The sequence below is a fragment of the Drosophila miranda genome, chromosome 4 (genome assembly GCF_003369915.1).
Source record: "Drosophila miranda strain MSH22 chromosome 4, D.miranda_PacBio2.1, whole genome shotgun sequence".
Classification (NCBI taxonomy): domain Eukaryota; kingdom Metazoa; phylum Arthropoda; class Insecta; order Diptera; family Drosophilidae; genus Drosophila; species Drosophila miranda.
This window is the reverse complement of record NC_046677.1, coordinates 5584925-5600715: the sequence shown is the minus strand read 5'-3', so window position 1 is coordinate 5600715 and position 15791 is coordinate 5584925. Positions and strand designations below refer to the sequence as shown.

General features: G+C 39.5%; 1 protein-coding gene across 3 annotated transcripts; it reads right to left on the bottom strand.

The window, feature by feature from the left end:
• Nucleotides 1–5909: 5909 nt before the first annotated feature.
• Nucleotides 5910–7305, bottom strand: LOC108162897. 3 transcript variants are annotated; one of them, XR_001775611.2, is made up of 3 exons: nucleotides 6842–7305; nucleotides 6399–6778; nucleotides 5910–6330 (listed from the first exon to the last, which is right to left on the bottom strand). XR_001775611.2 is itself a non-coding variant. In XM_017297867.2 (2 exons), the coding sequence occupies exons 1-2, from the start codon at nucleotides 7223–7225 to the stop codon at nucleotides 6746–6748; spliced, it is 417 nt and encodes a 138-aa protein (XP_017153356.1). In that variant the 5' UTR covers nucleotides 7226–7305; the 3' UTR covers nucleotides 6249–6745. The 3 variants fall into 3 exon arrangements, 2 of the variants coding, with proteins under 2 accessions (XP_017153356.1, XP_017153357.1); XM_017297867.2 differs by having other exon boundaries at nucleotides 6249–6778; XM_017297868.2 differs by having other exon boundaries at nucleotides 6249–6781; nucleotides 6842–7304.
• Between the last annotated feature and the right edge of the window lie 8486 nt (nucleotides 7306–15791).

Sequence of the window (15791 nt, the reverse complement as noted above, 5' to 3'; positions counted from 1 at the left end):
CAGTTCATTAAACAGAGCAAACCAACTTGGAAAAGCACTTACCAATGAATAGATTTTGAGATACAGCTAAAAGAGAGCGATACTCGTACAAACACAGAGAGGGGGAAATAGGGTGTGAGAGAGAGCGAGAGGTACGGACACAATAAATATGCAAATTGTGAATTGGCACACTGCAAAATGGTCAGCAGATTATATGCCTGTCCACTGCGCACTCGATGCGCCAACCCCCGAATCACTCGCTTTACTCGTTCGTTCCACTCGCTTTGCTCCTTCGTTCCACTCGCTGCCCTTGCGCCGACATGAGTAAAAGATCAAAAGACAAGCCAAAACTTTTAAAAAAATGAAAAAAGGGTCTCGAACCATCTCAAACAATTATTCAAAGAATCCCTGAGCAAATTCCAAAAAACCGCAACAAAGGAAAGCCAAAAGGAAGGCCCTAGCAAACCGCTCGCAAAAACTAGACTCATTCAGAGAATAATCTCATTAAAGAAGCCCCTGATAAGGCTGGGGGGTCATCTTCCCAAGAATGTATCCATTTCCATGATCAGAAGCTCACCCAAACCTCACTCGCAGTGGCTTATTTTCTCTCCATTAGATCAGGGTCCGACCTCCGAGCTCTGAGACCACCCCTAGAGATATACAAATAAGTGGAGATACCAGCAAACATTGAATCTGTGCAGAATTTATCCCAATTAAAATCATTTCCCCATGGGCTTTTGCGAAATTCCGTGTTTGAAAGTGGATTTTCTGGCCTGGATTTGTCCGCGGGGCCTAAATCAATTGCCAGAATCGAATGGAAACTGCCACGCTATTTCCTGGCGCCAGCCCTGCCTCTGTCCATCCCCAAACCATATTTCGTGGCATTTTTATGAGGCATAGGCGGAAAAAAAATTGCCTATGCAGAGAGTCGATAGTCGATACTGAGAGTCGCCGATGCCCATGTCCGTGTCCATGTCCATGTCCATGGAGAATTCCACGCTGTCAACAATCACGAACCAATTGTCTATAAATACCAGCAGCAGCAGCAGCGTTAAAGCAAACCCACTCACAGAGATCCAGTTGCCACCAGTCGCTGCTGCTGCCACTGCCGAACAAACGCACAATCTCTGGCCCCGTGATTCTGGACAGGGTCCTGGACCCTCGTCATCCTATTGGTTCTTGTGTGAGGGGCCGAAAGGACACCCCCATTGCTACTTCCGCTCTGTCGTTTTTCATTACATCGCATGTAACTTCCGGTTTGTTAAAGCGACACGCACTGTGCTCTTGTGCCTGGTGTCTGGTGCCTGGTGCCTGGTGCCTGGTGCCTGGTGACTGGTGCCTAGTGCCTGTGCCACAGCGAATCCTTGGCTCTCCTACTCGTTGTTATGGCTGCTGACATCCGTGCAAACAGTGCGAACGAATGAGCCAATGTCCTGCGGATGGGCAAGAATCGTGTGTGGTAGATTTTTCATATATTTTTTGGGGAGCATATGTTGAATAATGATCCACTCTAAATCTCTTATAAAATCTCTCAGAATTCTTTATTTCACGAATTTCTTTCAATTACAATCAATTTAAAGCATTCGACTATCGATAGTCCCAGCCCCAGCCATCACGCTGTCATCTCTAGAACCAACGCACACCGAATCGTCATTGAGCAGGCTTGGCTTTGACTCCCGCAGTCCACAGTCCACACTCCCGGCCGGATCGACTGTTTGTCCGCACGTTTAGAACTGGAAATGACAAATTCACTGTAGGTGGGCCCATCGCCCATCGCCTATCGCCCTTCGACTGCTCGCCCTGCTCCGCTCTCCGCTTAACTCCTCCAACACGTTTGCGACTCAGCAAACACCATCATCAATTTCCGTGGGGAAATCACACAAAATTTTTGCACAAACAAAATGTTTGGTTGAGGCTCCAGGTCCGGTTCCGTACCGTTCGGCCAGACCAGCTTTCTGGTATAGAAAAAATACACAAAGAAAAAAACAAAAAAATGTCCACGAATTTTTGCATGCTGTCTGTGGTGAGGGGGGTGAGGGCTGAGGGGTTTATCTTCTGTACGCCGGCGGTTGGTTTGTCGTTCGGACTGCAGCTTAGCCCGTGGCGGCTCTATCGACAAGTTGAGGTGGAATATTGGAACAGAACGGAATGGAATGGAATGGAAGTAACTAAATCTGGATTTGTCTTCATTAAGGCAGGTTCTTTTTCCTTCTTTTATCAATTGAATTGTGGAAGAACGGTTTTTTCTGATGCATTTTTGGGCTTTATAAATGGTATGGTTTTTGAAGGAATAGATGATTGGAACAAATTTGTTTTAACAAACTACTTTACAATTTTAGATATTTTTTGTGCGTAACTCAAAAAGGAAGTGCCTTAGATTTTGAATTTGTATTTGGATTAATTCAGAACTTGTAAAAAATATATTTAGAAAAATAAAAATTATGAAATTAAAACCTTCTTCTTATTAGTATTATTAAAATAGCACCTATTTTTAATATTTATACCAAAAACTGTTTATAAAAATACAAATATTTTTTTTTTTTTTTTTTTTGTTAATTTTTAGAATTAAAAATACAAAAATTATTATACCCAATACTCAAAATGAGTATTGGGGTATATTAGATTTGTGGTAAAAGTGGATGTGTGTAACGTCCAGAAGGAATCGTTTCCGACCCCATAAAGTATATATATTCTTGATCAGCATCAATAGCCGAGTCGATTGAGCCCTGTCTGTCTGTCCGTCCGTCCGTCTGTCCGTCTGTCCGTCCCCTTCAGCGCCTAGTGCTCAAAGACTATAAGAGCTAGAGCAACGATGTTTTGGATCCAGACTTCTGTGATATGTCACTGCTACAAAAATATTTCAAATCTTCGCCCCGCCCACTTCCACCCCCACAAAGGACGAAAATCTGTGGCATCCACATTTTTAAAGATCCGATAAAACCAAAAACGCAGAATCGTAGAGGATGACTATATGTTCTAGAGTGTAAAATCTCAACCAGATCTTATAATTATTATAGCCAGAATCAAGAAAACAATTTCATTCTTTCTCGCTCTGTCTCTCTCTAACACATGGTTGGCTTTGCCAATTGCAAAATATGAGTTCAAGGATCTCAGAACCTATAAGAGCCAGAGCAACCAAATTTGGTATCCACACTCCTGTGATATCGGACCTTGACCGTTTCGTGTCCAAATTTCGCCACACCCCCTTTCGCCCCCGCAAAGGACGAAAATCTGGGGCATCCACAAATCTCAGAGACTATTAAGGCTAGAGTAACCAAATTTGGTATCCGCCCTTCTGTTAGATCTCACTATAAAACGTATATCTCAGAATTTCGCCCCACCCCCTTCCGCCCCCACAAAAGACGAAAATCTGTTGCATCCACAATATTGCACATTCGAGAAAACTAAAAACGCAGAATCATAGATAATGACCATATCTATCAGACTGCTGAATCTGGATCAGATCGGATCATTTTTATACCCAAAAGGAACAAATCAATTTGCAGTGGCTACGCAGCGCCCGACGTCACGCTCAGACTGATTTTCTGTCTCTCTCGCACGCACTCTTTGTCGTGTCGTTTAATATTAGCTGCGTCTGCCGGAGGAGAGCCATACTGACTTAGTATCGGGTATAACTGTAGAGTTGCGGTGTCCGCAGCAACTCACAACGTTCCCCCTCGTTTTAAATTTCAATTTGTATTAAATTTATTATAAAATAAAATTACTTTTATAAATATTTTTTTTATATATTTGTAATAAAAGCTAGTCATGTTCCAAAACACCTTTTAAAAAAATAGTGTAGCCGTATTTTGATATTTTTGTTTTATTTACCTATAATAAAATTTATGTATGTAAATTGTATATATATTGTTTATAAATCATATTTTATATTGTTTGGAAATATATGTGTATATTTTTGTATATTTTTATACATTTAATTTGTTTGGTTATTATATTATCATTTAAAAAAAAAATTAATTAATTAATATAATTTTTATAATTAAGGTTCTACGACCAAGAATATTTATTGTAAGTAAATGTAACTAATTGTCACACATTTTTCCATGGGTTTTCCCTCATTTTATAAGCCCTTTCTAGCCAGTAGCCAGCAGCTACTTTAATACCCAAAACAGTTGAACAATCTTCAATAAAAACTTTGCCAAGTCTCTTAAGAAATGTGCCTTTAAGTCGAAAGTTTGGTTGACCCTCAGTTAACGCCCAGACGACACTCCCCCCGCATTGGCCCATTATTTGCAGTCGAGTCCACTCTCGAAACTGTCGCCCAATTAGCCACAAATTGCGACTCATTTGTTGCACTCACTTGTGCTGGAGGGTCAAAGGACTCTCCTCAAATTATGATGTGGGATGAAGAGAGATTTTGGTTTATATTTTTTTTTTTTAGTACAGCTCTTTCGAATGTTGTTTGTTATTGTGGGTAATAAGTAAGAGTGGTCCTGGTTCTGTCCCCGCTTCCACCGTATAATTTGCGTAACATAAAACTTTCAAAAAGTCATCAAAAGTTTATGTAGACGGAAACCACCTAAGTAGTGTGGGGGAGGGGGGGGGGGGAGGGGGGGGCAGCAACCTGTTTTCCCCCCACATTTCAGAGTATTTTCCATGGTGTTTTGCATATGTTAACAGGGGAACATTTTCAACGTTTCCAAGTTATGGACAACTTTTTAAAGCCTTCTTTTCAGGATCTTTAAAGCAGCACAGCCAAAGCAGTCGGCAGTAGTACAGAGGTGTTTGAGCTAATTAGCCAATGCCCCCAATGGGGGGAAAAACGCACTAAAAGTAAACTCGATTCGATGCTATCGAGTTGCGCTTTCTTTTCCTCTCCGATCCCCACCCTCCCTCCGTCCTTTTACCCCGCCTGCTTATTTCTGCTTCGTTTACTCCTGCCGCGCGTTGTAATTGCAAAAGTTTATCTTTATCTCGGCCACAGCAGCAGCAGCAGCAGCAACTCGGCCAAAAGCAGCAGCAGCAGCAACATCAGCCACTAAAGCGGCAAATGGTCACATTAAAGTAATTACATCCAATGCTCGATGCTCTCTTCTCATGCAAAGCTGCTGTTGCTGTTGCTGTTACTCGAGATTTAGCCAAAGGCGAACAAGAAACCGCTGAGCGAGATGTGGAAGAGAGATTGCGGCTAAGGGATACCCATTAAACACAATCTGGCTGGTTTGAAGACCATTTCTATACTTTTGATATGCAAACTGCCCACCAAATGGGAATTTTCCATTTTTCTATATTTACACTCAGAGAAACACAATCCATAATTATTCGATTTTTAGACTTCTCTTTGATCTCAAAATAAATTGATAGTACTAAAAAGTATTTATAATGGAAGTATAAAACATTAAAAACCAACATTATATATTACATTTTTAGGAAATATATTAAATTTAAATTAAAAAATTAGTTTGTTTTAGAAATTTTTGTTTTCCAAGAATTTATTTACAATCTGGGCTGAAAGGACAATGAGCGAATAAAATATATATATATATATATATATATATATATATAATTCTTTTCAGATATGAAATATATGAAATATGTACATTTAAATCAAATATTTTCATATTTCAAATAATTTAATGCAAAATAAATGAAAATAAAAATTTTATTTTATTTATAAAATATTAAATTTGAAGAAAATATTTTATATTTAATCGAAATATAAAACAATTTAATTTAAATAATTTATTTAGTATTTATTTATTGAATTATTTATTGATTATTTATTTATTATTTATAAATGTATTATTTATAAATTTATTATTTATTTATTCTTTATTTATTTATTCTTTATTTATTATTTTTTATTTATTTATTTATTCTTTATTTATTTATTTTCATAATTCCCACTCTAGAAAAAATCATATTCGTATAAATTTTTTAATCCAAGTGTAAAGATTACAATTTCAAGTATTTTTCTCTGAGTGCAGTCTCCGACAACCAGTTGCTATATTTTTCCCCTCCATCCTTTATTCCAAAAACATCCCTTCTTTTGGCCTGCTTAATTCAAAAACAATATACCCTGGTACTACAGCGAGTACCCCGTACAAAACGGGCAAGTTCTTCGAATTAGTCTTGGCCCTACGCTAATTTGCTGCCAGAAACCAGAAACCAGCAACGGATTTCAGTGCAAAAAACAGCCAAAGATGTAAATTACTGCTGATGATTCCGCCCCCGAAAGCCCCATGGGGCTCCCAGGTGTATTTGTGGGTCCGATTTCGTGGCAATCAATCAATTCCTGTACCTTAAAATCGCTTTACTTTCGGTTTATTTCTCTTCCTGTTGACGCACACACAAACCACAGAAAGAGAGAGAGAGAGAGAAGGAAATTGGCTGCACAAAAGGGAACAGAAACATTTGAAAGCTCGTTGACTTGTTTACTCCTTGGCCTGGTTTATTACCAAACTCTCACACTCTCGTTGTCCTTCGATGACAGGTCCGGTCCCGGTCCCGCACCAGTGGCAACAGCAGCAGCTGTGCCCATAGCCCATGGCCATCGCACTTAAGAAGATTAAAGACTATTCGTTAGGTGGAATGCTGCTGCTGTTGCAGGTCCACTTGCCTCAACTTTCCATTTTGCGATGCGACTTTTCGCGGTCTGCCTGCTGGCAGCAGCAGCCGGTGACAACTTCATTTGTTTGTGGCATCTTTTACAATCAGCCCTAAAAGCCACAAAAGCCGAATTGCTTTCTCTCTACGCTTTCCTTTCCTTTCTTTTTTTAAGAAATTGAGCGTAGGAATTGTCGTATCACAGCCTGCTCTCCTTCAGACCTTGATCGATCTACTGATGGCCGAAACATTGGTTAAATTATGCCCAAAATTATGGCACACAAAATTGTCTCACCTTTGGTTCCTCTTTGGGAGCCTGGGTCGCCGCCTCGTGGGCACTATCCCGCTCTATCTTGTTCAAAATATTTGTGCAGCTTCTCCGCAGGTGTGACATGACATTTGGAAAGACGAAGCTCATGATCGAGCCCTGATTCGTGGCATCGGATTGCGTGATTGACTGTAGGTTCTCCAAGCTTTGGCTCACAAGTTTCTCGATTTGATCGAAATTATTTGATTCCTTATCGGTGGTGCTTCCGGCACTTATTTCATTTAATTCAATCAAATTTTCTTCTATGGTTTTTGGCAAAGTTTCTTCTATGGTTTTTGGCAAATTTTCTTCTATGATTTCTGGCAATTTTTCATCTAATTCTATGGGCAAATTTTCATTAAATTTCGCCATATTGAAAGCAGTTTATAACTAGGAAATTTTTAATACAAAACAAGTCTATAAAAGTAACTATTTCAAGGCAAATAGTAGATACAAATTTACCAGCCAACTGTGGCGAAGAAAAATTTAAAATTATTTTAAAAAAAATGTGTAATAAATATAATCGATTTTCCTGAATACCTTCTATAGTTTTATTTATTATCAAACCAACTAAATATAATACAAAATAAAATTCCTAGAAACTTAAACAACTTTTTTTTGAGCAATATAAAATCCACAAAAGTATTTTCATCTTTTTTCCTGCTCGAAAACCAATCGATCTGCCCATTGTTCCACTCAGCTCCCGCCCCCACACCCCCGAAAACGGCATCCATTTCAAATAAAATACAAGAGATGGCAAAGAGGAGAGGGGGGATGGGAGAGGGATGGCAAATCAACAGCGCCAAATTCAATTGCAAATAGTGAAACACATTGTTCTCGTGTCTCACTGTTTCGTTGACAATTTTTTAGTTTTTATTATTTTTCGCCCCACCCAAAGGGAGCGGAGACATCGACGACGATGCCATGGGAATTTATTGAAAATGCTTCGATTTATGTTTAGTGCGATATTTGCATTTTGGCTGACGAGCTGGGAGCAGGAGCAGGAGCTAGGAGCAAGGAGCAAGGAGCAAGGAGCTGGAGCTCCGGCGACAAATGCAACAGAAATATGTTTTCAGTATTGTGACAGGACCCAAAGGGTGGTGGCCAGTGGAGGATGCCATGGGGGTTAGACAACGGAATGCAATCATTGTTCGAGATTGCATCAGAAAAAACCTTGAGCTGAATTTTGTATTTTTCGCAAATCGAATGTAAAGCGATTATAATCCTTAAAAGTCGATAAAAAGGTAAACAGGCTGTCGATAAAGAAACTTAAAGAAAAGCAATCCTTGATGTGGGAGATCTTTTTCTAATAGTATTATTATACGTAAGAAAAAAAAATTCAAATCATAACGTTGGCAAATTTATACCTTTATGCCGCACTCTCTTATATCCCGGCGACTCTTATACGGGCCAGCCGTTAGCCGGCACCGTCTGTTGCTCTACTTTTGGCTTCGGCTTTTGGCCGAACTCCCGTCCTACCGCAACCAAAAACTTGGTCAACATTATTTGCCCTCTCTCTATTCAGCAAGGGAGCGAGCGCGAGAGAGAGTGGCTGATTCTCTCTTAAAGGACTCGACTCTCGTGTTGTGTCGACTCGTGCCTTGTGCCAGTTTGGGTTTATGTCTTCATCGGATTGGGTCTGCTGGAAATTTATTTACAATGCCGGTCAGGCATTTTGCCCCTTCTCGGTGGTGCTCTATAAATTAAGCATAAATCAGTTGCACGGCAAATCATTTGATTTCATTTGACGGAAAACTCTCCCCCCCAACCCCCTCCACCACCACTGCCCCCTCCCCCCTTACGATTGTCAAGTGGCATTTCTCTTTGTCTCACGTAGCCTCAGAGCAGGGCACCGCCATGCATGGCTGGGCTTAAAGGCCGAAACAACAACATCATGGCCCAGCAATTGATGAATGGAGTGTCCCAGGGTGGGGGGTGACGTCCTGGTGGGGTTGACACGAAATTGATAAGCAAATAGCCATTTAATGGGCATGAACTGAATACTTCCAGTAATCGAAATGATTAGCCGTGAATGAGGTTAAAGCTGCCACTGCCACCATTCGTTTAGCCATGATTTGTATATTTTGTAAATCGAAACACTTTATGGCACAGTTCCAACTAAAAAAATTGTTTCAAAATATAAAGGATTGGGCGTGGCAGAGGGGGGTTCAAGTGGAGCACCCTTTTGGGGTAATAAAATTAGATTTCGAGCACCCAATCTTCCTTTTTGTATCTCCAGCTTACAGATTCTATCCGGGAATATTCTTCTATATATCGAACTATCGCATAATCGAAAGCATGTATATCTTAATCGATTATTATACCAATAAAATGGCTGTGGCTTAATGGCTGTGCAACATATTGAAGGGCATGGCATACACGCACTCGATACACACACACCCACACACACACACTTGTTAACCCCATACCAGCCAATGGGCCAACATTCTGCCACGTCATAGAAAATACGCAATAAAATCAAATCATGCTCGAAAATTTGATGAATATTCATGACATTAAAAGCTCTTGAATTATTAACGAGTAGAAGATATTCAGTTTTGGGCCAAATGCGCCACTGTAAAAGCACTTGGCCATGGCCATACTCATGCATATTCCCCCTCACTCCATCCACCACCCCTAGCCCCGTCCATCGATGAGGGGAAACTGTTCAATTATGAATTTTTGACAATGTCGAAGAAGAGGCAGAGGATGATTTCGAGTCGAGTCTGTGAGGCAAAAAGGTGCAAAATAGGCAAAAATGTATTCGGTAGAGAGGAGAGAGGAGCGAGGGGTAGAGCTGCTAACAACCCTTAAATGGGTCTGATGAGTGGGAGGCGGAAATCAAACCCAACCTGTCATGACATGCCATGCCATGACATGCCTTGCCGCCCACCTACTGTGCGAGTGTGCTGAAGTGTCATTGAAAATGTCTTTGGCAGAGTGCAAGCAGGCCCAAAACAACAACAAAAAAAAAGGGCAATGCAATGCAATGCAAGTGAAAGTGCAAACAAAGGCCCTGATTAGACGATGAAAGATACAGAAAGACGTTGAATGAATGCATGTTAATTGAGAGAGGGGTGGTGGTAAAGGGGGGACAAAGAGTGGCAGGACATCTGTAAGAGATCCATCTCTGGACTTGTGTGAAGAAAACTCTAGTTTTCACACGAGGAAATTCTTGAAATTAACACAAGTGAAAATGGAATGAAAATCCTTACAGCTTCACTATTTTTTTTTCCTTTTCTTTTTGTTCTCAGGTTCTCTTTTCACCTGCTGACACTGCAGGAAAGAATTATGAGAATAAAAAACAAAACAAATTTTCCATTTGGGTATTTTCTTTCTCTCCACTTCATTTGACCCACAAGCAGAAAAAAAAAAGGTGAAGCTGTCTAGACACATACCCCACGTATTTATAAACGTGAAAATGAGCTTCAAATACCTTTAACCGTTTTTTTTTGTTGGCTCCATTGATTTTTGTTAATTATTTGTTGAAAAATATCCTACCTTTTATGGGTATTTTTTTGGTACTTGGAGAGAAGTGCGGAGAAGAGGTTTCAGATTTGAAGTTCATTTACGAGATTATTGGCATGACCCCTCAGATCAGCCATTAGACAATAGACAAAGATTAATTGACAGAAAAACGCGACAAAATTCTGTCAAAAATAGAAAATAATTTAAGAGATTTTTTAATTGACAGAAAAACGCGACAAAATGCTTCTAAAAATAGAGAAAAATGTAAAGAATATTTGTAGAATATTTTCCTAGTTCTTATGCCATAAATGCCTTTCCTCAGCTTCCTTTCGCCTTGAATCGTAAAAAATTATTAAAAATTAGTCAAAAAGAATGCAAGCATTCATTTTTTAAAATTTATCTATTTTTTTAGACATATAATTTGTATAGATTATTCATCATTTTAAATATTTTATTAAGTGTTCTTTTAATTATTTATATTTATCAGACATCGAAAAATATTTTTATAGATTATTCATCTATTAAAATATGTTTTTAAGTACTCGATTAATTATCAATTTTTTTTAAGACATAGAATATTATTTTTATTAATGCATATACATATGTTAAAATAATTTTTTTAAGTCATTAATTAATTTTTTTTTCTATATTCATTGATAATTGATATTTTAAATTTTTCTGGTTATCGAATAATGATATATATAATTTTTTCCTTTCATATTACTAAAAGTTATCGATTAATTATCTTTTTATTATTTAAAAAATATCGATAATATATCTCCGACTGCTTTAAGGTCATCGATTATTTATCTATTAAATTTTGAAAGCCATTGATAATTCAAAAATTTGTTTTCAAACAGGATGCTTTTTCTCCCAACCGCCATGGATGTGCCCCTCAACCCATTCTCTGAGTAAGGCAACAGGCCAATTGAATGCCCAGTTCCACAAAGGACATTCTTTAAGAGAAGAGAACGAGCGGCCAAAAACCATTAAAGAAAACATAATGACCCAACAGCAACAGCAAAAAAAAAAGGCACAAGAGACATAAAAAACGAAATCAAATTATTACTTAATTATTCTTAAACGCCTATTACCGCCAGGACACAGCTGTTGCTGCTGTATTTTCGATGGTTCCGAGGACCAGGACCCGCCCTCATTCCTCCCTCAGAGAGAGAATGTTGATTTCATTACAAAATAAATAAGGGGACAACAAGAAAATATTTGTTACTCGGACTAAATTGGTCACGTCTTTCCAGGGTCTTCCCAGGTAGTATAAAGCGGATATTGTAAAATTAAATTGATTCTCGTTTCCCCTCGCCATGCCTCCGCATCTTCTGGTTTTTTGTACAGATTTTTCTTTTGCAAACATAATGGAAAAACCGCATACACAATGTGTACATATACGGGAGGGGCATTGTGTGTAGAGAATAAATAAATATAAATGCTTGTTCATCATTCTCATTTTCATCAAGAGAGAAAGAACGTTTGAAATTTACGTGACAGATTAGTGAGTGATAGATAGACGGAGGGAGAGTGTGGCATTTCACAATTTTATTTTTAATAAATTTCAAATGAATTTCCAAAACCTTTAAAGCTCCTCCTTGAGCACCAGAAGGGATTGCCAGCAAATGGCCAAAGATTTAAAGATGATCTATTGAATATATATGGAAATATAATCATTCGAGTAGCCATAAGGTTGATACCCGCATAGGGTTTCCAATTAGAAGCCGCAAACATAAACAGCTAATTCCATTTTCACTCGACGCGCCGCACCGCACCGCACCGCACCGCACCGCTCGAATCCCATCCAATCGAATTCTATTTGGTCGCTGTCAACAAGCCCGTAAAAAAATATAGAGCAAAAACCTGGCAAAAACACACACACACACAGGCAGAAAGAGACGAGAAAAACAACGTGAAAAACACTTGCAGAAATGAAAAGGAGGCAGGAGGCAGGAGGCCAGAGGGAGGGGGTGCGCAACAATATGTTGCAATTGTCTAGCAGCGGAGTGGTAACAAAAGTGAAATTCTAACATCACGTAGGATGTGTGCAGCACGGAAAAAAAAACCAGAGCCAGGAGCAGTACTCACGTATGAGTCCGGGACAGGACATAACGCTTGGTGGCTGGCCAGGCTTATGATACATATGTACATATATCTCCTCTGTATTCCTGTATCTGAACTTCTGTATCTGTTTCTATGGGGCGGTATTGTGCCGGCCATCGCTGTTGCCGTAACAATCGCAATCACAACAAGACAAGAGGCAACACTGAAATGAGAGTGGTACGAAGTCGTGGCAGCATCCGGAGCGGCAGTAGTAGTAACAGTAGTAGCAACACGATAATTGGTACAACGGGAATGAGCTTCTATTCCACATGTTACCGCCAAAAGGCAATATGAGACACACACAGAGCAAGGATACAAAACTGTAGGATTTTCCAGTGTATTGACAACGAAGATTGGATGCTCTTAGAGAAGGAGAAACATTAAGAAGGAGGGGAGTAGGACATGGCCAAAATATACCCATTTTCCATGCCATTCCATGTGATATATAATATACATATCGACCAAAAATAACTGCAAAAGTTCTAGCTGGAAATAATATTTCAAAATACACTTCTCCCCCCCTCCACAACCCACGACAAGGTCAAAAGAAATAGACAGGAAACAACAAAAAAAACAAAAACCAAATTGGAAACAACAGTGTCTTGTGAACAGTGTTGCAGATACAGATACAGATACTTTTGCTGCAACACTTTTGCCATTATCCCCCCCATTCCTTCTGGTTGCTCTTTTGACCCTTGGGCACACGCCGGAGACGGGACCAAAAGATGCGGCAAATATTTGACGTTTCAACTTTTTGATGTTTCATTTTCCCCACTTGACCCTGAACCGCAGATATTGATTTTCTTAGGAGATTCTCTTTAATTCTTTAATGCTAATGAGAATCTGTTTTAAGAAACGATAGAACGGACCATAGCCTAAAAACCTGTTAACAACCTTAATCGTGTTCACACACTTGGCAACACAATTGGCAAGGAAACTGAATTTATGGCTAATCTGTAAGCCATCGAGTGCTAATTTGCGCCAAGTGAGGTTGGGCCTAGTGCCAAAACAGAACGGTTGGTTACGTTTGCCAAGACTCTATAATATTTAAAGTTCATATATTAAAGATAAAAATGGTATTTTGATTGAAAATAATATGGGGCGCTTCCTGTACTTCTGGCTATAAAAATACTTTTTTGGGGAAAATTCTTTTCCAGCCTCCAAATAAATGGCAACAAAATGTCAAAGTAGTGTATGGAATTTCTGAAAAAACATGCAGTTTGCGGGAGAAGCGCAAATGAGTAAAAACCCACATACCTGTGCAAGAAAAAGTCATTTCCACTCAAAAATGTTCGAGCGAAAACTGTGCCACTAATGACAGACAACCGCGATACAGCTTAAAACGTACACAGGGCATTTTACAAGCGAAAACGACAAAAAAACGCACACTTTTGAAAAAAATCATCACGAAATATTGTTCCTAATATTTGTGCCAATAGTTATTGCATATTTCTAATGTTTTTAATCACTTTTCTAATCGCGTAATTAACACAAGCCGCGGAACCCTTGTGGGTCCAACCGATGCCCACCGAATTTTTTTGCCGAATGTCGCGAGCCGTGAAGATGAGAGGAGGTCATTTACCCTTGTTGTCACTCAACAGTTTAACAGCGTAATAGAGGAAGCCATGGGACAGTGCTTATTTAACAGTACTGTAAATGATCTATGCATATTTCATTGCCTAAACTGCGCTCCGTCTCCCACTCTCACTTTTATTCTCTCTCTGCCTGGCTGTCAATATGGAACTTTTTGGAAGAGCAGCGTATTCTCTCTCTTGCACTGCAGTCGGCTGTCAATATGCGTGACTTTTTGGGAGAGCAGGGCGTGTGATCATTTACATATGTTGTCGCTTAAAAGTTTAACACAAAAGTGCAAGAAGGGCTTCGGTCAACTCATATGACACTACTGTAAATGATCTGGGCATGTTAATTGCCGATGCTGGGCTTCCTCTTTAACTCTCATTCGCTCACTCTGGCAATGCAATGCGGAACTTCTACGTGTGGGTGTGTGGTGATTTGTTTTGCGTGTGTGATCTTTTTGCAATTTAAGTGAAATCCATTTCTCTCTGGCATTGCTGTTAAAAGGAACGACTTCTTTTGAGAGCGCGAGAGATCATTCACTTATGCTGTCCGAAACAATTTAACAGAGTAATAGAGGTAGACATTTTGGCACTATATTTTGGTACTATAAATGATCTCCACATAATTGATTGCCCAAAATGCGCTTTGTTTTCCACTCTCCCTAATATTCTCTCTCTGGCATTGCAGTCGTTGTCAGTATGCGTGACTTTGTGGGAGAGCAGGGCTTTAAATTAGGCAAGTGCGAGAGATCATTCACCTGTGTTCTCAGTCAACAGTTTAGCTGAATTAGCGGATAGTACTGCTTTTAAACAACCTGCAAATAATCTTAGTATTAATGATTGCCCAAACTGCGCTCTGTCTTCCACTTTCACTTTCATTTACTCACTGTGTCAGCCCACCGCTCACGTCATCACCTTTATGGATCATGTTACGTGGATTCGATCTCTGACTATGAATGCTATTCTGTTAAGCTCTGGTTTCTGGTGAAATTTCCTGGACTTCTGGCTTACAAAATTCTCTCTATATAGTCGGGAGCAGTGTTTTTCTGTCTGGATGTTTTTTAAATAATGATTATCCCGGGCTTTAAGCTAGAGGTCGGCCCGCACACATTGGCAGTGTGTTTGGATGGATAATGCCGATAGATAGGGCCTTGCCGATCCCTGCTTTAAAACAATTGAAACCTTAGCTTTGCATTTTGCACCCAGTGTGTCCCCCCCTTTAAAGTATACAAAATACAATCAAATAGCAACAGAAACACCCCACAAAAAGCATAATATTACAAAGAGTTCCACTCCTGTCACGCCCTCCCAAAGAATAATCCTCAGCATTACAGAGAGGGGAAATGACAAAATTAATTATAAATTAAGTAAATGGTAAACCCAAGTAATTATAGTTAAAGTTTTTGGTTAACAAAAACTTATATGCAAGTGTGTGGGCACACGAGTTGAACAAACTCCATGTTTTTTTTTTGTTTTTTTCTGGGTTGGATGTGGTTTCTGTGGAGTAAAGTCAAGATAGAATCCTTTTCCTGTTTTTCTAACAAATGAAGCATGTCGCGTTATGTTTTGTCAGGCAGCCCCCTTAAAAGCCCCCATCTCTCTCTCTCTCTCTGTCTCTCTCTATCACACTCTTTCTGTGCCTCCTCCCTGCACTGTCAGCAAATCCTTTACATCTCACACGGACATGGGGGTGGGGAGGGGGGTACATCAGAAAGCCGCATTTATCATGCAGAGAGCCGCCTGCAACTTGCCGAGGAAGTTGACGACGAAAAGCTTTTTAGTTTTTT

What these genes read in the sequence shown, in the direction of transcription:
- LOC108162897 (XM_017297867.2), bottom strand. Translation starts at nt 7,225, where the DNA reads ATGGCGAAATTTAATGAAAATTTGCCCATAGAATTAGATGAAAAATTG. An exon ending in CTCCCAAAGAGGAACCAAAG is followed by an intron (nt 6,779 to 6,841) that starts GTGAGACAATTT and finishes GGCCATCAGTAG; the next exon opens with ATCGATCAAGGTCTGAAGGA.